The sequence below is a fragment of the Nannospalax galili genome, unplaced genomic scaffold, assembly GCF_000622305.1.
Source record: "Nannospalax galili isolate Female #2095 unplaced genomic scaffold, S.galili_v1.0 scaffold158, whole genome shotgun sequence".
NCBI lineage: Eukaryota > Metazoa > Chordata > Mammalia > Rodentia > Spalacidae > Nannospalax > Nannospalax galili.
Window position 1 is genome coordinate 3,395,588 of NW_008345290.1, and position 25,622 is coordinate 3,421,209.

General features: G+C 36.2%; 1 protein-coding gene across 1 annotated transcript in view; it reads left to right on the forward strand.

Moving 5' to 3' along the window:
• Stk31 (serine/threonine kinase 31) overlaps positions 1-25,622 on the forward strand; it is a 95,709-nt gene that overhangs the window by 53,821 nt on the left and 16,266 nt on the right. Inside the window, exons 12-21 of the mRNA XM_017800239.2 lie at positions 557-673; positions 1,715-1,834; positions 2,828-2,959; positions 4,613-4,714; positions 6,219-6,299; positions 9,972-10,097; positions 10,678-10,803; positions 10,984-11,070; positions 12,007-12,156; positions 14,550-14,672. Of these exons, the coding sequence (XP_017655728.1) occupies positions 557-673; positions 1,715-1,834; positions 2,828-2,959; positions 4,613-4,714; positions 6,219-6,299; positions 9,972-10,097; positions 10,678-10,803; positions 10,984-11,070; positions 12,007-12,156; positions 14,550-14,672 (1,164 nt within the window). The remainder of the gene's footprint in view (positions 1-556; positions 674-1,714; positions 1,835-2,827; positions 2,960-4,612; positions 4,715-6,218; positions 6,300-9,971; positions 10,098-10,677; positions 10,804-10,983; positions 11,071-12,006; positions 12,157-14,549; positions 14,673-25,622) is intronic.

A 25,622-nucleotide genomic window follows, 5' to 3' on the forward strand; every position in this document is an offset into this window, starting at 1 on the left:
TAGACCCAGCTGGCCTGGAACTCACTATGTAGACCAGGCTGGCCTTGACCTCACAGAAATCCACCTGCCTCTGCCTCCCATGTACTGGATCTAAAGGCGTGCGCCACCATGTCCAGCTTACTACTTTTCTTTAAGTACACTGTGCATATTTTTCTACTTGCATCTAAAGTTTTTAAAAAATACTATTTTATGTGTATGAATGTTTTGCCTACATGTATAAAAGTGCACCCATGTCTACAATGCCCATGGAGGTCAGAAGAGAGTGTCAGATTCCCCTGGAACTGAAGTTATGGACGTTTTTTAGCTGCGATGTGGGTGCTTGGAATCAAACCTGGATCTTCTGCAAGAGCAGCAAGTGCTCTTAACCTCTGAGCCATCTCTCCAGCCCTGCATCTTTTAAGAGGGTGTATGCTTTATTACTTAATTTTTTTCTGTAGTCTTATTTTTTCTCCATTGTCCATGGCGTACCCTAATGTTCTGCTTCAGATATACAGGCACAATGAATGCTAATTGAATTACTTAATTGAGATATACTGTTTTTATTTTTGCAAATAAGGCTTTTGATCTGTCTTTGGAAGAATCACTGACTTCAGAAGACAAGCTTGGCAATATCGACGAGATCCTAGAGAAGACTGAATCATGTGTCTGCAAAGAGCTAGAGATATCTTTGATTGTGTGTAATGTATTATTGTTTCCTATCAAGCAATGGCTTCATTTGCTAGCTGGATGGTATTAACCAATAGTGTAGTTTTTCTTGCTAGATAGTACTAAGACTGGCCTTCATTTGCCTCCTTTGAGGTCTATTTGAAAAACTTATACTGTCTAATCCAAAATGATACACAATCTTAATTCTTCCATAGGATAGTGTTTTCATCTGAGTAAGACATTTTACATTAAGAAATTTAATTCTGGGAGACCCTCCCTTGTACTCATAAGTGGATCAGCTTTCTGTACTTTGTGAGTTTGTCATATCTAATGAATTTAAGAAAATGCTCATTAGATCTTATGAAAAACTGAAAAAAATCTGGACAAGCTTTGGAAGTACAGATAGAAGAATTATATGAGATCCCTGTCTCTATTGTGTATGACCTGTATTTGCTGTAGCGAATTAAAAGTTAATTCCCACTCTTGGGAGGCAGAGGCAGGCAGATCTCTGTGAGATTGAGGCTAGCCTGGTTTATGTAGTGAGTTTCAGGCTAGCTGAGTCAACAGGACACCCTCTCTAAAAAAGTGTATTTTGTAATCTAAACCTTTAAGCCTCGCTCATTGGGACTCTTAATTATTCAGCCTTTTTACAAAGCTTCAGTGATAATGCTTTTCTTTCTTTTTTTGCAGTTTTATTTATAATGTATTAAATCCTGCATAATTTGTTTTTCTGTTATTAAATAGATTTGATTGGTTTTGTCAGACTTAATTTTTAGAATTGGTTGTTGAGAGATGATTTCAAAAAATAATTTATAGTGTTTCAGTTTTAAATTTGTTTAGAATATTGGCTACCCTGACATCCTTTAATATTCCATTTCAGACAGCTTCAGAAACAATATATAGTATAATAGAGATAAATTTTGCATATGAACAGCTTTGATATCAGTCTTCATCTAGAAAAAAATTTGAGAAACAATTTGAAATGGATATGGCAGTTTTTAAAAATGTCATTTTGAAATTTATCCATTGTTAGTAAAGGTTTTAACCATTTGGCTATTTATGCATTTAGGAGCAAGGTGCTGTAGACAAGGAGATCATTTTAAATACATATAGTCAAGTACTTCAGAAGATCCGTACTGAGGAAAAGTTCATTGCCACTCTGCTGTCCAAATACAACGACAGTGTTGAGGTTAGATTTTGCTTTCTCTTACTGTAAATTGATATTTTGTATTTTTTACTAGTTGAATCTTTCTCTATTTTAGCCTTCCATGTGTTAGTATTGCTATAAAAACAGTATAGCCATTGTTATCTACATGTAAATTCACTATAAAGTGTGAATGATGGTTTTTGTATATATGTTAGTGAGTCTTAAGTCTTATTTTTCTTATGTACTTAAAAACATTTTCATCATTTTCTATGTCTGCATTTTTACTCTAGGAAATTTGCTATGTCAGAAAGATATGAAATAAAACATTGCTTTTAATACTCTTAGCTTAAGAAATAGTTTACAGTATTCCTGTTTGAATGGGCACATGCATCCACACTTAAAAATGTGTACACATGCTTTTCAATGCATTGTCTTGTAAGCTATTTTTGTCATTTTTAGCATATTATGAACTTTTCCCCACATGATTAATGATTATTCTGTACTTTCCTTTTGAGTGGCAAAATTATTCTTGCATACATATATAACATTATTTAATGTTATGTTATTATATGTTGGATGTTGAGGTTACTTCTATTTTTTGCCATATAAATAATGCTGTAATTACACATAATTTTTATGTGTAATTTCTCAGATTCCTGTATTTTTTAAATTTAAAGGAATGAGTGTTAATAAAACTTGATGAACATTGTCAAACCACTTTTGAGAAAGATAATTTTAATTTATACCTTCACTATAAATTTCATTTCTTATTCATGCTGTGTGTATCACTGTATGTCTCAGTTGAAATGAAGATACTTCCTTTGGTGCTTTGAGTACTAGATTTGATACTCTTCCAAGTAGAAATGTGGATAATTAGGAAATCAGTTGGTAGCATTATCTTGTAGAAAGTTATGGGATCTTTTTACTATTTCAATCTGATTTCATGTACTTGAGAAATGATAATGGTCAGTGAGTGATTGTTCAGTGAATATTGTCTAGTATGTTTGAAAACATGGTATTTTTTCTCTCATATAGTTTAAAAATCAGATCATTGACTGTTTAAATAAGAGCCCCAGTGTGGATTACTTATTATCCATTAAGAAGACTTTGAAAGGCTTAAAAGCTCAACTGAGATGGAAATTGGTTGAGAAGAATAATTTGGAAGATGTAAGGAAACAACTGCTTCTAACTGGTCTTTTTGTACTTCATTTTGCTTTGAACACCATTTCATAAAAGTCATGCATAAGTATACTCTTTATAATAAAAACTTCACTGTGTTCATATTTTGCTTTATGTACTTTATCTTTTACCTCTGCATATTGGACTATAATAGTGTAAACATGTCCCCTGTGTCATTATATATTCTTTTTAAAAATATTTTATTTTTATTTTATGTGTATGCGTGTATTGCCTGCATGTAGGTAAGTGCACCCATATTGTGCAATGCCCGCAGAGGACAGAAGAGACTGTCAGATCCTCTGCAGCTGGAGTTACAGACAGTTAGCTGCCATGTGGGTGCAAGGATTCAAACCCGAGTCTTCTGCAAGAACAGTGTGTGTGTGTGTGTGTGTGTGTGTGTGTGTGTGTGTGTGTGTTCTTAACTGCTGAGCCATCTTTCCAGCCCTATATATTCTTTGAAAAACATTTTATTGAATTTTTTGTGTTTCATACATAAAATCATCTTTATATCCCCTTCTTATTTGGCACCCTCCCATATCACCCCCCCAAATTGGGGTTCATACATTCTATCCTTTGTATTAAGGCCTAATTATGTAAAGTTAGTGTCCCAAGATGTCCCTCAGTAAAGTTCATCCACCTGGGTTTAGTCAGCCTATCTAGAGTCTCTCCCTTCAAGATCAGCTCTTCCTCACCCAGCAGTAATCAGCTGCCAATAATTCTTTGACTAAGATTGGGGCTTGGCTGTTCATTTCCACAGTTCTGTGCTGGGTATCCATTCTCAGCACTTTCTATCTTTTTATTTTATGAGAGAGAGGGTTTTCTCATTGACCAAATAGGCTAGGCTGGCTGACCAGTGAGTCCCAGTGATCCACCTGTCTCTGCCTTCCCCAAGCTGGAATTGCAAGTATACACCACCATGCCTGTTTATGTTTTGTTTTTTAACATGGGTTCTGGGAATTGAATTTAGGTCCTTGTACTTTTATTGACTGAGCTACCATTCTATCCACAAAGGTATAATTTTGTCATAAAGTATTTTTAAGATGCAGGTCTCTTTTGTAAATGTTTACTTTATGCCTGGATATAATATTTCTTGCAAGTTTTTAAAAGTTGTTTTCGTATGATAATAGAGCTAGAGGGATTAGAATTTTCTAGTTTTGACTGACCTTTCTTAGGCTTGAAACTTTGTGAACAGGTGGTAGTCGTCTGTATTCTCTTGATAATTTTAGTAAAGAGGATACCTATATTATGTCTTCATCAAACTTGACATCTGTTCCTATTCTTAGCATTTAATTGGCAGCAGAGTGGGAGCTGTTCTAGAACTAACTGCAGTTTAAGAGTCTTCCAGTTTGGGGACTGGAGAGATGGCTTAGTGGTTAAGAGCATATACTACTATTGCAGAGGACCTGGGTTTGGTTCCCAGCACCCATATGGTAGCTAAAAATACTCTGTAACTCTATTTCCAGGGAATCTGGCTGGTATAAGTCAACAGTAAGTGTTAGAGGACCTGTCCTATGCTAGGTACTGTAGGATGCATAAAAGTGAAACAGATTATTTGCTATTAAATTACATTAGTTCTTAGAGGCAGCCTTGTTTTCAGTCTAACTTAATGAGCTTGTAAAACACTATTTCTTTCTGATAAAGTCTGATGACCATGATGGAACTGAAATTGAGAAAATAAAACAAGAAATAATCCAGTTGCGCAATAGTGTCTTTCAGGAAATTTATCATGAGAGAGAAGAATATGTAAGTATATGATTCTCTGAAGTTTTAAATGAGATTTTACTCAAGAAGTTGAGTTTAAAAATGAACTTTATATAACCATATGCTAGAAGTGTTATCTTGGCATAGTAATATTTACCTGAATTTGGAAATTAATCCCCCTCCCTCCCTCCTCCTTTTTTCCCCTTTCTTTCTCCTTTCCTTTGCCTTTTCCTTCCCCTTCCCCTTCCCCTTCCCTTTCCTTTCCTTTTCTTTCTTTGAGACAGGGTCTCCCTGTAGCCCTAGCTGGTCTAGAACTCTCTATGTAGACCAGGCTGGCCTTGATCTCACAGAGATCTGCCTGCCTGTGACTTAACCTTGCCCAACTCCCCCACCCTCAAGTGCTGGGATTAAAGCATGCATAGCATGCCTGACTGGAAGTTAGTTTCTTATATACCACTGTGGAGATTTTAGATTGTTATAAAGAAGAAAAAAATCACTTGTAATTTTTTTCAGTGGTAGCAATAGTAATCAGTTAAAAAATTGACTTCTTTTTTAGTCTTCTTTTCTGCTTGTTTTTAGAACCGAGATTATAGTACACACTTTTGCATAGTTTTTGTTGCTGTTTAACTTAAGGCATAGAGACTTCTTCCTCTTACAGATTTAGATTTACACGAGCACCCTTTCAGAATAATGTTGCAATAAAAAACAGTGGACCAGTATAATTTTCTTGAAGAGTATAAGATAAAAGTGCCTGACTTTGGGAGGAAGTTACATATTTTTTGTTTTTGTTTTTTTGAGATAAGGCTTCCATGTAGCCCCAGCTGGCGTGGAGCTCACTATGTAGACCAGGCTGGCCTTGAACTCATAGAGGTCCACCTGCCTCTGCCTCCCTAGTCCTGGCATCAAAGGTATACACACCACCACGCCTGGCAGAAGTTATGTTTTGTTTCTACTGTATTCCTAATTTCCATGGCCTTGGAAAAGTCAGCCAGTGTATTTTTTCCTTTAAAATGGAAAGAATATTGTGTTTTATGTCTGAGGTATTATGAGGAAAGAGTTAAGAAACAGTCATTTTAAAAGTAAGAATAACATGTAGATAACAAACATTTAAAGTGTTATACTTTATTTACCAAACTCATGTAATGATGTAATACTTTTGAATTTTGAATAAAATTTGGTAAGTGTTTAGAAGTCTTGTTTATTAAGCATGTTGATATATGGTTTTTCTTTGTAAAGATCCTCAGTTTTCTGATTTACTTCAAAGTGATTATGTAGACCTACATATTTTCTTTTAATTTCAAGGCTTTTAGGATGTTTCTTCCCAAGTTGGTCATTATTTTCAATTGTTTCTATGTTTTAATAATTTGAAGAATAATGACAGTTTTATTATTAAAATTGGAATATTTTCATACTTCATTTTATGTTATGCTTGATATTTCAAAGTCAGTAATTATAGATCTCATTAGATATATAAGAAGGTGGATTCTAATACATGGTATAATTGATTTATATATCGAGATACAATAAAAATACTTTTTAACTGTAGGAGAAGCTGAATAGCTTGACACAGAAATGGTTTCCTGAACTGCCTCTGCTTTATCCTGAAATAGGATTACTTAAATATATGGTAAGTTTTGTTTCCCTTTTGAATTATTGCTATGCAGAAAATGTAGAAAAGTGCTGATGTTCAGATTGTTTGTCAGAGTCAAGTTCATAGTATCCTCTCTATATAAGTGCTCCTGATAAATAGTTTAAAAGTGTTGTTAGGACCTTTCCTCATAGTACACATTTAAAGTTTTATATTAATTTGTATGTTTTTCTTTATTTTATCTTCATCTTCATTCAGGACATAGTATGGCATGTATTTTATAAATGGTTATTATTTGAAATGTTAAAACAAAATTTAGTTGCTCTTCCAAGAGTTAGTATAAAAAAATAGGATACTGCTAGCATGAAGAATTTAAACGTAATGTGTCTTCAAGTCAGACCAGGAAAAAAACTTTAAAAAAGTATTTTTAATGATTATAGTGTAGATGATTCAGACCCTGTCCCCCATCCCTGCCCCTACCCACATTATTTATTTATTTATTTATTTATTTATTTATTTATTTATTTACTTACTTATTTTTATATAAATACCTATTGAGTCTAATTTATGTTCCCCAATGCTCTTGGGCAGGGGGCTATCCCTGGAGTCTGGTCAACCTACCTGGCACCATACCAAAGAAAACTTACTCTACTTCTCCCAATAGATATCACTTGCCAGTATTTCCTCAGCTTGGGCCAGCGCTTCTTGCCCACATCCCTTACTGATGCTGGGATTTTATCTCAGGCCAGGAAAAAATTTGAGAGAAGTAGGTTAAAATAAGAGACACTGATGTGAGTTTGATTTTCTTGGCAGACAGGAAAAAAGACTCAAAAGCCAGACGATTACCACATTAAATAGAGAAAGTAGGAAGAAGGTTGGGACACTGGCTCATAGGACCTTATCTATAGCCCTTTGTTTTAGATTGCCTGGAATCTAAAACAGATGAGGGAAGGGGGGAATGGACCTAGGAGGAGTTGGGGAGAGCATGAATATGGCCAAAATAAATTGTATGAAATTCTCAAAGAACCTAATAAAAAAATACCAGTTGCTGTTCACATATTGATCTTAAGAAAATGAGGGGAGGGGCTGGAGAGATGGCTCAGATGTTAAGAGCACTTGCTAGTCTTGCTGAGGTTGGGAGTTCATCATCCATGTCAGGCAGCATACAACTGCTTTTAACTCAGAGTCCAAGGGATCTGTCCAGTGCTCTCTTCTGGCCTCTGAAGGCACCTGTACTCACCCACACACTTATAAATACTTTAATCCCAGTGCTTGAGAAGCTGAGGTGGGTTTATGTCTGTGAAATTGAGGCCAGCCTGGTCTATATATCGAGTTCCAGGCCAGCTGGGGCTACAGGGAGACTAACAAAAACCAAAATGAACATGAAAACAAAAAACCAAAATCTTAAAAAAAAATATTTTATGTGTATGAGTGTTTTGCCTGCATGTTTGTCTTTTTTTAAAATCCTTTTTGGTCTTTTTGAGACAGGCTCCCTGTATCCCCAGCTGGCCTGGAACTCACAAGTATATGCCTGCCTCTTCCTCCTGAGTGCTGGGACTAAAGGTATGCGCCACCATGCCCAGTTTGCTTGCATGTTTGTAAGTACACCACATGTAAACAAACCCATGGGGGCTAGAAGAAGGCATCAGATCTCCTCAAACTGGAATTAACTAACTGTTGTTAGCTGCCATGTGGGTGTTGGGAACTGAACTCAACTCCTCTTCAAGAGCATCCAGTACTCTTTAACCACTGAACCTTCTCTCCGGCCCACAAAACAATATCTTTCAAAAATCTTAAAAAAAAAAGAACTAGATGAAGCACAGTTCTCTGGTTTTCATGTACAATTTGTTCCCAGGCGCCCCCAGATTTGAGAATTTGAGCTTTGCAATTACTGACATAAAATGGCCAAGTATTTGAATATAGTCTATATTTATCCTCCTATATGCTTTTTAATTTTTTTTTATTTTTGAGGCTGGGCGTGGTAGCACACACCTTTAATCCCAGCACTTGGGAGGCAGAGGCAGGTGGATCTTTGTGAGTTCGAGGCCAGCCTGGTCTACCTAGTGAGTTCCAGGACAGCTGGGGCTTCAGGGAGACCCTGTCTCAAAAAGACCAAAAAAATTTTTTGAGTTAAGATATTGCTGTATAGCTCAGGCTGACCTTGAACTTGTGCTCCTCCTTTGACAGTCCACTGAGTGCTATGATTACAGACTGAGCAACTTTGTCTTGGTCTCTCTATATAGGTTATTTACTTTTTAAAATATTTTTTATTATTTTTATTTTATGTGTATGAGTGTATTGCCTGCATGTATATGAGTGCACCCGTGTCGTGCAGTGCCACGCAGGTCAGAAGAGGACTTCGGATTCCCCTGGAACTGGAGTTGGACAGTTCGTAGCCGCCATGTGGGTGCTGAGACTCGAACCCGGGTCCTCTGCAAGAGCAGTTAGTGCTCTTAACTGCTGAGCCATCTCTCCAGCCCCTCTTGCTATATACTTTAAAATCATCTCTAGAGTACTTAGAATACCTAATAAAAATGTAAATGTTATGTAAATTAATCATCATACAATAGTGTTGAGGGAATTCATACCAAAAGAATCTATGTATTTTAAATATACACACAATTTTATTTTTAGTAATTCTACTTTACAATTGGTTGGATACATGGATGAAGAATCCATAGATACAGAGGGCCAATTGTGTTTATTCATTAAGATTATTAATGGGGTGGGAGAGATGGCTCACTGGTTAAGAATACACACTGCTCTTGCAGAGGATCCAGGTTTGGTTCTCAGAGCCTACATAAGGCAGCCCACAGCCGCCTGTAATTGCATCTACATGGGTATCTGATGCCTCTGGCCTCCACTGGCACCCACACAGAGACACACAAGTACAAACACATAATTCATACAAATAAATCTTTAAAAAATTAATTATACTAGCTATTTCTGCTATTTTTGGATAGTCAACATTTAAAATTAAACTAAGTTTTATCACAGTGTAGTTTTAGCAGCAGAGTTGTAGGATTGTTTTCTAGTTCTTTTTTTTGTGTGCTGTTACTGTATTATAGTCTGTAGTCAATCTACAAAGGGTTCTGAGCATATACCTCAAAATCCTCTTAAGCATCTTAGTCATTGGAAAGCATCTCTAAACATTGCCTAGAAAATATTTAAAATTATTTAAGATTAATTTTCAAGTTCCATATAGCCTATCTCTACCTCCTGAATGCTGAGATTTAAGGTGTGTGCCATCATAACGGGTTCAAAAATTTAAAATTTTGAAGCCATTTTTACTTTTGAGTACTTTAAGCAGATGTAGATATGTCAGAATTACTTTAGTAATCATAATCTTTAGATTTCTTGTTACTATTATACAACTTTTTACTTGTCCTTATTTTAATTTTCTAGGAAATACATGAGGTTTTTCAAATAACTATTAGAGTTCCTTGGAAGCATGTCTTGTTATTTTCAGTCATTTCTACAATCTGTTCTAAAATTACAGCAGTGATTAAATGTATGGTAATTACACTGGGGATAAGAAGCATTAAAGAGCAAGAAATTAGAAAAAAATTCAAAACTCTAAACTTTTATCTTTAGTAAGGTTGATGATGTTCATTGCATTTAATAGTATGTAGCTAATTATGTTGATGATTTGAAGGTCCTAGAATTTTTTTTTTTTTTGCTGGACTAACTGTAATAAAAACTTGTGCCTAGAGCTCTGGTGGTCTTCTTACTATGAGCTTAGAACGAGATCTTCTTGATGCTGAGCCCATGAAGGAACTTAGCAGCAAGCGTCCTTTGGTATGCTCTGAAGTTAATGGGCAGCCAGTTCTTTTAAAGGTAATTTGAAGTTCTGGTAGTTATGGAAAGTTCAGAAGTATGAAGGGGAATGGTGATGTTACTTTTCAAGGAAGAAAAGAAACCGATTTTCTAAGGTGTGCAAGGTGGTTACATGACAGTTGTGTTAGAACTAATTTTGACTTTAAAATTTCTCCCATTTCCCTAAATAATACTGTGTTAATTTTCTTTTTGGGGTGAATTTATTGCGTCTTATTCAATAGCCCTTTAAAATTCTTGTTTTTCTTAGCTCTTTCTTCGAAAGCACAGCTGTGTTGCCAACACAGACTTGTTTTACTTAATTTCTTCTTGTGAGCTGGGAAACTAAGGATCATTAGAGGATCTTTAAGTTGGCCTTAGTTGCTACACATTTTAGAATACAGAGTAAGCTGCAGGTAGAATTGTTCTTTCCTTTTTAGGTTGTAGCATTTCAAGTAGATAGAAAAGGCATTTACAAAGTTAAAATTGAAAGTTAGATGTAATTTAATTCACATAAAAATAATTCACTATGTTTAAGTTGGAGTAATAGAGCTAGATTTTTAATGTTGAAATGACCAGTTCCTCCTTTTTTGGTTTTATACAGGGCTACTCTGTGGATGTTGACACAGAAGGCAGAGTAATTCAGAGAGCAGCCTCCTATCACAGAGCTTATAGAGATGCTAAGGAAGAGTCTGGGTTACTGCCGTTGATATTCCTGTTTTTGTGTAAGGTAAAGTTCTGGGTTAATTCTTGCAGAAAAGGTTTTATTTGAAATAAGTTTTGGTTCCCAGTTTTATAGCATTAATTTGTTCTTTAAAATATAAAATAATAATTGTGTTGTATAATCAATATATACTACAACTACGAAGAATGTTTAGTTTTGAGTCACATTCTCTGTTTTGCTCCTTAGTCTGATCCTGTAGCATATCTGATGGTCCCATATTATCCTAAGGCGAACCTCAGTGCAGTTCAAGCCAGTGTGCCTTTAACTTCAGAAGTAAGTAAAAACAATCTCCATGAATACATTACATGAGAAAATAACAATGTTACATGCATTACCTAGTATTTATTTGGGTCATATTACATGCTCTTTTATGCAGAATTTTGACCTGCATTGTTCTATTTCATTGTTAGGCCATCTCTATGCTGTAAGTTATTCCCTTATAATACATGAGAAAAAATGAGACTGAGAGGGACTAAATAACTTTCATAAAACCACTCAACCAGAAGTAGAGTTGGAACTTGAAATTAGGTCTTTCTGGTTTCAAAACCCAAGCTTACAACTATTAGGCTGTGCATTATGTAAATTGCCAAGGATAGTAGTTGGTATTGTAAATCTTAAGTGGATGCTTTAGTTTTTATCACTATAAATTTAGAATTAGTAATAATAAAGGAGGTCCTGATTCTACGCTACTTATTATCACTATTCTTATGTGGTAGTTAGTTATAATACAGTTTACCTTTAGAGATAAGTGTGCACAACTGCATATACCACTCATGATGGTTACCAATTACATATTAAGCATTATGTAGCCTTATATTCTTTGTCTATACTATATTCTTAGTAAAGATTAATTTGAAGAAAGGTTTACTGTGTTTGGGGACAGTCTTTTAGTAGACAAAATATTAATGTTAAAAATGAGTTGTTGGGCTGGAGAGATGGCTCAGTGGTTAAGAGCACTGGCTGCTCTTGCAGAGGACCTGGGTTCAGTTCTCAGCACCAACATGGTAGTTAACAACCATCTGTGACTCCAGTTCCAGGGCATTCAACACCTTCTTTTTACCTCCACAGGCATTGCATGATATGGGTACACTTATATACATGCAGGCAATATACTCATACACGTAAGAAATAAAAATAATATATAAAATATTAAATAAAAATGAGTTGTCTATTTTCTGACCCCTACTTGTCATATGTACTTATGTGTAGGAAGCTTTAAAAGTCATGAAAGGTGTTGCCCAAGGCCTGCATACCTTGCACAAAGCTGACATAATTCACGGATCACTTCATCAGAACAATGTATTTGCTTTAAATCGCGAACAAGGAATTGTTGGAGATTTTGATTTCACAAAATCTGAGGTAAGATATCATGGCTTTTAAAACAGGATAGAGATTCCATTTACTATTAGACAGCAGTTCAGAACTTACACACAATATGATAATTTACCATAGGGTCTTCATTTTCAGTTAAGGTGTGTCATGGAACATAAATAGTATCTGCTGTCACTTTGGTGGTACAAGCATTGTGTCTTTTTCCCATAAATACAAAAACTACCTCATGTACTCAGTGATCATCAATTTTTGTTATCAGGAAACAGTTGCTGGGAAGCATGTAAGATCCTCCTCTGCGTGTGCTTCTTTCATCCATAGTTTAAATCTATACACTTTGCTATTTTTATTAATATAGTACAGTTTTAGAAGCCTGGAAACCGTGGATGTTTTCAATTAGTTTAGGTTCAACTACAATGACTTTTAATTTAGTGCAGTAATACCTCTCAATAGATAATTTTGTGGAGATAACAAAATCCAGACAATTAAGAATGTTGTAATAATTTTTATGTATGTGGAATAGGCAGTCTTAAAATATACATGATTACAAGGGAATAATTTCCTTTTTTTGCACAGAGTCCCAGCTTGCCTGGAATTCATGTAGACCAGGCTGGCCTCAATCTCACAGAGAGCCTCCTGCCTCTGCCTCCCAAGTGCTGGAGTTAAAGGCATGTGCTACTATGCCCAGCAATTTCCTCTTTATTTTAATTGACAAAAATTTTGTATATATTTATTGTGTACAGCATGATGTTTTGAAATACATATGCAATATGAATGGCTAAGTCATCATTTCCCATTTTAAAAATAACAACTTTGTTGATATATTATTCGCAAAGCAGAAACTGTATAATTCAGTACTAGTACTAGTTTTTAGTATATTCATGAAGTGGTGCAGTAATTACCGCTATCTAATTCCAGAATATTTCTATCATTCCCCTCCAAAGAGTCACTGGATAGCAGTCACTGTTTATTTCTCCTTCTGCTCAGGCTTTGGAAACCAGTAATATACTTTGTGTTTCTGTATTTACCTGTTCTGGACATCTCATATAAATAAAATGGGGCAATAGTTGGGCTTTATTACTTAGCATAATATTTTCAAAGTTAATCCATGTTGTAGAACACACCAATATATTTATTTTTATGACCAAATGTACTTAATTATCTGATATTTTGTATATTCATTTATCAGAGGATGGACATCTGTATTTAAACTGTGTGTTTGCTTGAGACAGGGTCTTACTTTGTAGCCAATGCTGGCCTTAAACTTCCAGTGATCTTCCTGTTTTAGGACTCCTAAGTGTTCAGATTACAAGTATGTGCCCCAGTACCAGCTCTGAATTTATACTTTTTGGTTATTATAAATTATGTTGCCATGAACATTGGTGTACAAGTTCTTTGTGTAGATATTTTTGGTTTTAGGGAGTGGAATTACTAACTCATGTAGCTCTGTCACCATTTTTTAAATTTGTAAGTGCTTGATGGATCATATAACAAGTCACATAATTGATGATTCATTATTTCACACACAGGGAGGAATAATAGTTTACATTATAATTAATGTCCACATATCTCAAAACATATTATGAATAAACAAAACTAGCTTGGGAAAAGGGTCACAAAGTAGCAGAAACAGCAAGAGCAATCCTGCATCAACAAGGTGAAAGGCTAGAACTGACCTACACATGCACACTGTGGCACACATCCTCATACATGTGCACACACACACACCAAACTGGAAAAATTAAAACAAAGAGTATCATTGAGCAAAGAATCACTCATTAATTTTCAATACAAACCTACAGTCTGAGTATAATAAAAGTACAATTTATAAGAGTAGAAATTAGATAATATTTGAGAGCAGGACAATGAGATACTTCAAACAAATTTTTAAATTAATTGCAAGGATTTCATATAAACCCTTCAACTGTCTCAAATACTTAAAATAGGGGCTGGAAAGATGACCCAGTGGGTAAGAGCCCTGGCTGTTCTTGCTGAGGACCCAGGTTTGATTCCCAGCACTCGCATGGTGACTAACAGCTGTCTATAATTCCAGTTCCAGGGGATTTAAAGCCCTCTTTTGGCCTCCATGGGTATTGCAGGCATGGGTGCACTTACATACATGCAAGCAAAACACTCATATACATAAAAAATAAGGGACTGGAGAGATGGCTCAGTGGTTAAGAGTACTGACTCTTCTTGTAGAGGACATGGGTTTGCTTCCCAGCACCTACACGGTGGCTAACAACTGTCCATAACTCTAGTTCCAGAGGATCCAACACCCTTTTCTGACCTCTGGGCATTGCATGACACAAGTGCACTTACTTACATGTAGGCAGTACACTCATACACATAAAGTTAAATAATAAATAAAATATTTTAAAAAATAAATAAATTTTAAACATTTAAAATACTATTTTTTGTAGAGCCAACGAACCTCAGTGAACATGATGGTTGGTGGTTTGAGCTTGACATCACCTGAATTGAAAATGGGAAAACCACCTTCTCCAAGTTCAGACTTATATGCTTATGGCTGCCTTTTATTATGGGTATGTTATTTTTTTAAAAAGTCAATCATTTACATATATTTTAGAATAGAAAGATGATTATAGTGATTCTCCTTAACTCTTAGTCTAGATAAAATGATTATAGTGATTCTCCTTAACTCTTAGTCTAGATAAAGAGTAATGGTGTACTTTTATTTTTAGTAGAATTTGTGTGTGTGTGTGCTCACGCGCATGTACCTGTGTTCACTTGTATGTGGAGGTCAGAGGTCAATTTCTGATGTAGTTATTCAGGAATAAAATACCTGTTTTCTGATTCAGGGTCTGCCACTGGCCTGGAACTTGTCAAGTCGGCTAGGCTGGCTGACCAGTGAGCTACAGGAATCTGCCTGTCTCTACTTTCCTAGCACTGGGATTACAAGCATGTACTATCAGGTCCAGTTGTTTTTTCTTTACACAGGTTCTGGGGTTTAAACTCAGGTATGGATGCTTGGGCAGCAAGCATTTTAACAACTGAACTATCTCATACCCTGCCACAGAATTTTTAGATTTTAAAAAATAAACTTGTTGTGATTCTGCTCATTACCTACTATCTATAATTTAGATCAATGTCTGTTACAGGCATTATATTCTTAGTTCTGTTACAGTTCATATTGACAGTGAAGATGATTTTATGCTATATTTATATGGAAGAAATTAATGCATATATGGAAAATAATGCCAAATGAACCTTAGGTAAATGTTCTTGCTTTTCACGGTATACTATAATGGCTACTTCTTAACTGTTGCTTTAGGTTTTGAGTGAGTAAGGCTAGAAATTTCTAGATGGCTCAGTACTTAAGAGCAATTAGATATTAAAAGAGAAAGATAACCGTTCTAATCAATATTATACTGAAGGTTCTAGTCCATGGATGAGCAAACGTTTTCTATGAAGGGCCCGCTGGTCACATTTTTAAGCTCTGTGGCATGGCATGTTTCAAGTACTGATTTCTGCTACTGTAGCACAAAAGCAGCCATGGAGAGTTCATAAACAAATAAATGTGACCTGTTCCATTAACAGTTTTTACTGGATATTGAAATGTAAATTTTATGCAATTTTCAGGCTGTATGAAATAGTATTCCTTTGAAATTTCTGTTAAATATTTAAAAACCTGGAAACAATTCTTGCCTTGCAGCTTGTACAAAAATAAGTAGTGGCATTGATTAGTACAGAGTCAAATTTGCTAATCCTGGTCTAGCCATTATAAATGAACAAAAAGAAATAAAAGTCATTCAGATTAAAAATAAATAAAATTGTGTTTGTGTGCAGATGACATGTCTAACTAACCATGTAGGATATTTTTAGGAATATACATGAAAGCTACTAGAACTAATGTGATTTATCAAGGTAGCAGTTTTAATTTCAATGTGATTATGTATTTTTACAAAAATTCATTTTTATTTATTCTTTGGGAATTTCATGCAGTGTATTTTGATCAAATTCAGCCCCTCCCCCATTCCACCCACACCTTTCTAGCCCTCCCCTGACTTCATGTCCTCTATTTTTTTTTTAAGGCCCATCAAGTTTAATTTTTGTCCCCAAATGCTTTTGGGTGTGTCTCCATCCCCTGGAGCCTGGTCAACCTACCAGGTGATGTCACACTCTTAAAGAAAACTGATTCTCCCTGTTCCAGCATCCATCAATTACCAGTAGTTCCTTGACTATGCTTCCCCCCACCCCCCACCATGCTGGGGTTTTGACTGGCTTAAGCTTGGATAGTTCTTATGCATGTAGTCACAATTTCTGTGAGTTCATATGTGCAACAGCCCTGCTATTTTGAAAACACTGTTTCCTTATAGTTGTCCACTACTTCTCACTCTTAAAAATCTTTCTGTTCCTCTCTGGGCCTTGGGAGGAGAGAGTGGAATATAGGTGGCCCATTTAGGACTGAGAATTCTACAGTCTCTTATTCTCCATACCATGACCAGTTGTGGGTCTCTGTGTTAATCGCTATCTGCTACAAGAAGCTACTTCTCTGATGAGAGTTGAAAATTGTATTAATCTATGGGTATAAGAATAAGTCATTAGGAATCAGTTTAAACTATATCCATTTAGCAATATAAAAATAGTAGATTCTCCTTGTGGTCTGTGATTTGTTTGGCCACAGGTTCTTGGCCCCAGTTGTTAATTGAGGTATACAGGTATGAGCTCCATCTTGTGAATTGTGCCTTAAATCCAAACAGAAAGTGGTTGATTACTCCCTTAACATTTGTGTCATTATTGCCAGGCCAGTTGTTATTGTTGCTTGCAGGGATCAGAGCTAGGAAAGGTTTTCTCTTCTGGTAGCATGCATAGCACCTTCTATCACTTTGAAAGCTAACCAATAGAGATGAAGCTTTGAGGTCAGTACCAACTTGATTTCTCCTTGTTTGTTTTATGACTCACATATGTAGTATCTGAAGTAATGGAGACTTTGTGTCAAATTCTGGTGGGTATCCAAGAGTAGTGACAATAGCCAATATTGTTTAGGGTCTGTGGGACACCGTGTTAACTCCCAAAGAGAGAGTCTATTACTGGCATTGGGCTTTTTATTTTCTATCCTGTGGTGTCTGATAGGGACATTGTCCCTCCATTATAGGATAACTCCACTTAAACTCTTTCTAGATAGCATGTGTATATATTTTAAGAAGCTTCTATAGTAGTAGGTCTCCATATGACTTTTTCAAAATGCCTTTCGTGTTAGATACCCTTCCCCTTACTCCACCCTTTGCCCTTCCCTCCCATTTCCCCTTACCCCATTTAATCTTCCTATCCCATTATTCCCATCCCCCTTTATATCACTGCATTATATTGCCCCTACTGTGAAGTGCCCCTCCCCCACCCAGTGGCACCTTACTAGTTTCCTGACCTCTATGGAATTTCTAATGGAAACCCACATTCCTAAAGATTCAAAGCTAGCATCTACTTATGAGAGAAAACATGTGGTGCTTGTCTTTCTGTTTCTGGGCTACCTCAGAGTGATTGTTTCAAGTTCCATCCATTTACCTGTGAATTTCATAGTTTTGTTTTTATTAGGAGTTGATGACATTTAATGCTCTTTCCATTTTCTAGATATTGTGACTATAACAGTAGTGAATATGGATGAACAGCTCTTTAGTCAGTTATAGAGTCCTTTGGGTACATGCCCAAGAGTGGTATGTCTGGCCCATGTTGCAGATCTATTTCTAGCTTTTTGAGGAATTTCCACACTGATTTCTGTTCTTGATCCATTTGGAATTGAGTTTTGTACACAGAGAGATGGATCTAGTTTCATTCTACATTCCATTACCCAGTTTGACCAGCATTATTTGATGAAATAATCTTTTATCCAATGTGTATTTTTGACCCCTTTGTCAAAAATTAGTTAACTCTAAGGAAAGACAAGGGTCAAGTTTTGTTCTTCTGCAGGTAGAGACCAATTTTGCCAGCACCATTTATGAAAGATGCTGTCTTTCCTCTATTGTGTTCCCTTACAATGTTTTGGATTTTTTTTTTTTTTTTGGTGTCTGTTGTGATGTTTCCCCTTTTGTCTCTGATTTTGTTTATTTGGATTTGCTCTTTCTTTTGGTTAACTGGGCTAGGATTCTGTCTATCTTGTTGAACCTTTCAAAGAACTATCTCTTAGATTCATTGATTTTTTTTTGTTATTGTTTTCTTTGTTTCTCTTTCATTAATTTCTGCTCTGAGTTTGATTATTTCTTCTCATCTACTAGGTTTGGGGTTGGTTTGTTCTTGCCTTTCCAGAGTCTTGAGTTAGACCATCAAGTCATTTACATGTGCTCTTTCTGATTTTTTTAATGTAGGCACCAAGAGCTATAAACTCCCCTCTTAGGACTGCTTTTAGGGTGTCCCAGAGGTTTTGTTGTGTTGTGTTCTCATTTTCATTTTGTTCCAGGAATACTTTTATTTCTTTCTTGATTTGTTCTTTGGCCCATTCATGATTCAGGAGTGTGTTGTTTAATCTTAATGAGTTCATGTATTTACTACAGCTTCTCTTGCTATTTATTATAGGCTTTATTGCACTGTGGTCTGATAGAAGGCATAGAATTACTTCAGTTTTTTTTTTTGTATTTGTTGAGATTTGTTTTGTGCCCCAGAAATGTGGTCAATTTTAGAATAACTTGCATGAGCTGCTGAGTAGAAAGTATATTCTTTGGTGGTTGGGTAGAATATTCTGTGTATATCTATTAGGGCCATTTCATGTAGTATGTCATTTAATTCAGTTGTCTCTCTGTTTATACTTTGTCCAGTTGACCTGTCTATTGAAGACAATGGGATATTAAAGTTGCCCACTATCACTGAGTTGTTGTCAATCTCTGTTTTATAGTCCTGAATTACTGATTTTTATGAAATTGGGTACATAAATATTCATGATTGTAATATCTTCTTGGTCAATTGTTCCTTTGATTAGAATGAAGTAACCCTCCTTATCTCTTCTGATGAGTTTTTTTTTTGGTCTATTTTGTCAGATATTAAAATTGTGACACTTGCTTGCTTCTTAGGGCCATTTGCTTGGAATATTTTTTCCATCCTTTCACCCTAAGATACTATCCTTGAAGGTGAGATGAGTTTCTTGAAGACAACAAAAAGAAGGGTTTTCTTTCTTGATCAGTTGTATCTTTTTGACAGGGGAGTTGAAGCCATTGATATTTAGTGTTTTTGTTGAAAGGTGTGTATTGTATACTGTCATTTTAATTTCTTTGTGTTTGTGACCCTGTTTTATGTTTCCATTGTTATACCTTTATTTTTTTTTCTCTAGCCTCTTGGGTAACCTCATTCCTTTCTTCAGTCTTTTGTATTGCTTCAAGTGTTCTCTGTAGGGCTGGTTTGGAAGACATGAATTCTTTCAGCCTATTTGTGTCATGGAAAATTTTCTATTCTCCTTCAACCTTGATAGATAGTTTTGCTGGATAAAGTATTTGGGATTGACATCCATGGTTTTTTAGAACTGGGACTGCTTTGTTCTAGGCTCTTTTGGCTTTCATAGTTTGTATTGAAAAGTCAGCTGTAATTCTGATGGATTTTCCTTTATATGTAACTTGTTTTTCTCTAGCAACTTTCAGTACCCTCTCTTTGTTCTGTACATTTAATGTTTTTGCTATGATATGTCACGGGGACTTTCTGTTCTGATCATGTCTTAATGGTATTCTCTGTGCTTCTTGAATCTCTACAGGTACATCTTTCCCAATTTAGAGTTTTCCTCTATAATCCTATTGAAGATCTGTTTGATGCCATTGGTTTGAATTTCTTCTCCTTCCTGTATGCTTGTTATACGTAGATTTGGTCGTTTATGTTGTCCCACATTTCCTGAGTATCCCATTTCTGTGGTTTTTTGAATTTTACATAGTCTTTATGTAAGGAGTAGAAATCTTCAACTTTATCCTCCAATCTTGATATTCTGTTTTCTATTTCATTCATTCTGCTTATGAGACTTCCTCCTGTTGTTTCTAATTGGTTTATTGAGTTTTTCAGTCTTGTGTTCATTTTCATTTGGATTTTCTTCACTATTTCTATCTCTGTAGTGAAATAGCTTTTCAAGTTATGAATTGTTCTTGGTGTTTTATTAAGCTGCATATTTGTTTATTCTTGGGCTTCGTTCAAAAGTTTATGCCTTTCCTCTTCAAGTTCATTGAGTAGTTTGTGTTTGTCTGTGTTTTCTTGAAGATCTTTGATCATGTTTATGATTGTTCTTTTAAACTCTGTGTCCTGGGGTTCTGCAGGGTGGTTCTCAATGCTGTGCACTTCTGTAGGACTCAGGGGTTTTGTTGGGGACATATTTTCCTGTTTTTCGTATTGTTTGTGTTTCTGCATTGCTGTTTGGACATATGGATGTTCTTTGTTGGATATGTGTTCAACACAGATGTTGACTCTGCTTTTGTGTAATTTAGGTTCTGTTAATATTGTTTATGTAGCTTAGTTACTTTTTGTTTAGGTGTGGAAGACAAATTGGTGAGTATTTCAGGTTCTCGCTGGGTAGTAGACTGTCCAGAGTCCTGACTGGGTAGGTCTGTCTGCCTGATTGGGACACTGGGAAGCTGGTGGTGAAGGGACCTCCTGGGGGTGGGGCTTAGGCATCTATTGTAGGGTGTTTAGTTAATCTGGTTTGGGAAGCTAGTCCTGGGACCTGAGGTGAAGGAATTGGACCCCACCTGTAAGAGAGGTTGACAGGGGATAGGGAGCAGGTGGATGAGAAAAATGGGGTGGAGAGACAGTGAGCTGGATCTGACTTACCAGAGTCCTGTCTGAGAGCCTTCCCTCCCTTTTTTTGTGACAGGGTATCATTATGTTACCCTACTGGTCTGGTCTGGAACTCAGTAAGTAGACCACACTAGCCTCTAACTCAGATCTTCCTGCTTTGGCCTCCTGTCTAGTTTCTTACTCAGTATGTTTATTGTTTGTATATAGGAAGGCTACTGATTTTTTTTTGTGTGTGTGTTAATTTTGTATGCTGCTACTTTGCTCATGTGTTTATCTGCTCTAGAAGGTTTCTGGTGAAATTGTAAGGGTCTTTTATGTATACAATGGTATCTTCTGCAAATAAGGATACTTTGATTTCTTTTTTCTGATTTCTATCCCCTTTATCTCCTTCACTTGTCTTATTGTTCTAGCTAAAACTTCAAGCACTATATTGAACAGGAATGGAGAGAGCAGACATCCTTGCTTAGTTCCTGATTTTAATGGACATGCTTTGAGTTTTTCTCCATTTAGTAGGATGTTGACTGTTGCCTGGCTGTATATTGCCTTTATTATATTGGGATATGTTTCCTGTATCCCTAGATTCTCCATGATTTATCATTAAGGTGTGTTGGATTTTGTCAAAGGCCTCTTCTATATCTAATGAGATGATTGTATGGTTTCTACCCTTGAGTTTGTTTATGTGGTGGATTACATTTATCAGTGTACATATGTTGAACCCTCCCTGCATTTCTGAGATGAAGCTTACTTGATCATGGTGGATAATCTTTTTGATGTGCTATTGCATTTGGTTTTTAAGTACTTTATTGAGTTTTGAGTTTATGTTTATCAGAGAGATTGGCCTATAATTTTCTTTTTTGGGAGGATCTTTTTCTTTTTTTGGTATCAGGGTAATACTTGGCTTCATAAAAAGAATTTGGAAGTTTTCTTTCATTTTCTCTCTCACAGGATAATTTGAGGAGGATTGTTTTTAGTTCTGCTGTAAAGTTCTGGTAGAATTCTTCACTGTACTCTTCCGGTCCTGGCTTCTTTTTAGTTGAGATATTTTAGCTATTGCTTCTGTCTCATTGGTTGTTATTGTTAAATTGTTTACCTCATCTTGGCTTAATTTTGGTAGGTCATGTATTTCTAGAACTCCATCCATTTCTCTTAGATTTCCCAGTTTAGTGGACTATGGGTTTAAGTCTTGTGAAAGAACCAACTTTTTATTTCATTGATTCTTTGTATTTTTTCTTTTTGTTTATATTTCATTAATTTCATCCCTGATTTTAATGATCTCTTCCCATCTATACTCTTTTGGGTATTGTGTGTTCTTGTCTTTCCAAGGCCTTCAGGTGCATCATTAAGTTATTGACATGAGGCCTCTCTAGTTTATTATTTTTTTTAATATAGGCACTTAGTGCTGTGAATTTTCCTCTTAGGACTGCCTTCGTTGGGTTCTCACCTTGTGCTGATGGAACTGTCTCTGGAACCCTGTTTCTCCCACTGTGTTGTGTTGTGTCTTGCCCCACCCCTGTCAGGCCATACCTGTAATTTATTCAAAATCCTTTCTCCAGCTTCACTGGGGAAGTACAAATTCAAGTTCAGCTACAGTCTTAGATCTTCACAGACCATCTGGTCTTTTCATCCCTAGTTCACAGTCATCCAAGGTCACTTGTCCTTCCTATTCTCCACTGTCCAGTGAGTGGGTCGTGCACATTGTTACCTTAATTTTCAAGCATACCCATATTCATTGATTATCTTTCTGGGTGGAGTACCAAACTGAGGTTGCCAAAGGAGACGTCTCGTCATCAGACCCAAGAGCTGCATGGGTTTGCTGGGGTTAATTAAAAGTCATTAGTCCAAATTATGTCCATTAATAAAAGTTATTATTGGAATTTTAAGGATTGTGTTGAATTTGCAGATTGTTTTGGGTAGTATAGCTATGTTCACAATATTCTGCTAATCCATAAGCCTGGGAGATCTTCTCATCGTCTGTTGTCTTCTTCAATTTCTTTTATCAATACCTTGAAAGTTTTTTACTGTAGAAGTCTTTTTGGTTAGGGTGTGTGTGTGTGTGTGTGTGTGTGTGTGTGTGTGTGTGTGAGAGAGAGAGAGAGAGAGAGAGAGAAGAGAGAGAGAGAGAGAGAGAATTTGAATGGCACCCTCCCCCTTATTTCTTTCTTGGCAACTTTATTATTGATATACTGATTTTTATTCATTCATTTTGTATCCTGTTACTTTGCTGAAAGTGTTATCAGGTCTAAAACTTCTCTGGTTCGTCTTTAGGATCTTTTATGCACAGGATCATGTTGTCTGCAAATAGGGATATTTAATTTCTTTCCTTCCCACTTGTTCCCCTTTTATCTCTGTTGTCTACTGCTCTAAGGCTTTGAACCCTGTACTGTGTTTTAATGCCTGTTTCTCTAGGTTTTGGAAATTTTCTGCTATAATTTCACTGAATAGATTCTCTATGCTTTTAATGTTAATCCCAGTTCCTCTTTTTATGATGCAAATTCTTAGATTTGGTCTTTTGTAATTCAGAATTCTTGGGCATTGTGGTCATGCTGTTCATGTACTTTTATTTGTAGTATTTCATCAACCTTGGCATCCATCTCTGATATTTTTTCTTACGCTTGTATGAGTTTTTTGATGATTCTTTCCACCATGTTCTTTAAATTTCCAACATTTCCATTAAAATTTTTTTCAGGACCTGAATTTTCTTGGTGAAATTTTCTTTTATGTCATTGATTTTTGGTCCATATTGCTGATTTTCTTACCTCCTTTTTTTGCTGATGTTTTCCTCTATGGTGTTGATTTTTCTCTCCTTTTCCTGGTTTGAATTTATCTGCTTGTTTGTATTGTCACTGATCATTGTTACTAGAAAAATTGTGAAGGATTCATCTGCCATTGTACCATATGATAAATATGTTTCTACCAATTGTAGCCCTGTAATATTTCACCAGTGATTGTAAACTTAAAATCAAAACTACTATATAGACTATACTATGAAGTTAAAACTTATTTAGGATAAGTATGTATGGTAGTCAGTTAATGAGGTAAAAATGGGAACAACCCCTTTACCTCTAATAAAGATAGAAAAGAAATGAAGTAAGATAGTCATGGGATAAACTTCAAATTTAAAAATTAGTAAAGGCAGGGCTGGGGCATGGTGGCTCATGTCTTTAATCCCAGCACTCGGAGGCAGAGGCAGGTGGATCTCTGTGAGTTCAAGGCCAACCTGATCTACAGAGTGAGTTCCCGGCCAGCTGGGGCTACAGGGAGACTCTTGTCTCAAAAACACCAAAAACAACAAAAAAAAGTAAAGGTGAAAGCATTAGTAATTAATAAAAAAGGGATTTATGGGGAAAGGAAAAAGACAAGCAGGAAGACAGGAAAGAGAGGAAAGGTATATGGGATGATGTTATGAGAATCATTAGAGAGAGCCCGGGCATGGTGATAGCATGCCTGTAGTCTGAGCACTTGGGAAACTGAGACAGGAGGATATTGAATTACAGAGCAGCTAGGGTTACATAGCAAGTTCTAGGCCAGCCTCAGCTATGCATTGGGATCTATCTTAGGAACACAAATGAAAGCAGTGGCAGGGAACAAAATAAAACAAGTATAGTACAAGACAAAATAATAAAAAGAGACTAGTCACTATTTCTTCATTGTGGAGGAGAGGGAATTGGAGCCTATGCTTTTTTCTTAGGCTTGTCATTTTGCAGTTTATTTGTTGTGGGGCAGGGGCTAGTGAGTCATTTTCTCTCTGAAGTCCAAAGAGGTAGGAACAGAAATAGCATAGTTGAGCTCCTTTCTGACTTTTCCACTAGTGCATGCACACTTCTATGACCATTGCCAGGATGAATTCTTGCGAACATTTTCCATATGTAGGCTTGGAAATTAGGTGAGTATACTAACAATTCTGCTACTGCCAACTGAGCCTGTACTCAGTGGGCATCCACTCTGACCAGATGCACTCTGTCAGCATGACTGTGCTTCTGCCATGCAGACCTGTGTTTTCCAGGGCTGTCCAAGTCACAACCACTTTTCTGGGCTCACACTTCTCAGATTGAGTGCTTGTTTAGCCAAAGGAGAGGGTAAAGCCCTTGGGGCTTGAAAATATAAAAATCCAGGCTCTCTCCAGCTAAAAAATTCCATTCCAACCATACCAATGATGAACAATTTAGGAAGTGCAAGGAACTTTGCTCCAGTGTCTGCCTTATGGATCAGTGACCTCTTGATTTAATCTATATTTTCACAGAATGCTAGATGAACCCCTGTGGACTGAGAAATGCCATAGTTTTCTCTCTTTTCTCTTGAAACTAGGCTGAGGGGGGAACTTCTCCCTTTCCTACTGCCTTATCCAGTGCCCAGTGCTAGGTTTTTTTTTTTTTTTCAGATTTAAAGTTCAGTATTTCTGCATTTCACCCTGTCTCTGTTTGCTGTGCATGCCTATGCCTTTCCATGCTGCTCACCTCTCCTCACAGACACATACCTGATAGTTTATTTCAAATTCATGGAGGTATATAGGAAAGTGCTAGATGTCTCTTCTTACCCTCTGAAAAATAATGTGTCTACTTCAGATAAATTATGACGGAAATAAAAGAAGTCAAGATGACATTAGTTGTATTTGTCTCAAATTTGGGGGTGTGGATAACAGGCAGCAGTTATGGTGACAGGTGATGCCAAGCGAAAGCCGAGTTTTCTACCTTTTAAAAAATTATTTCTTAACTCTTAAAGAAAACCGTATATGGTCACTTCCTGTAGCCCACCAGGGCAATCATAGGAATTTATGTTTT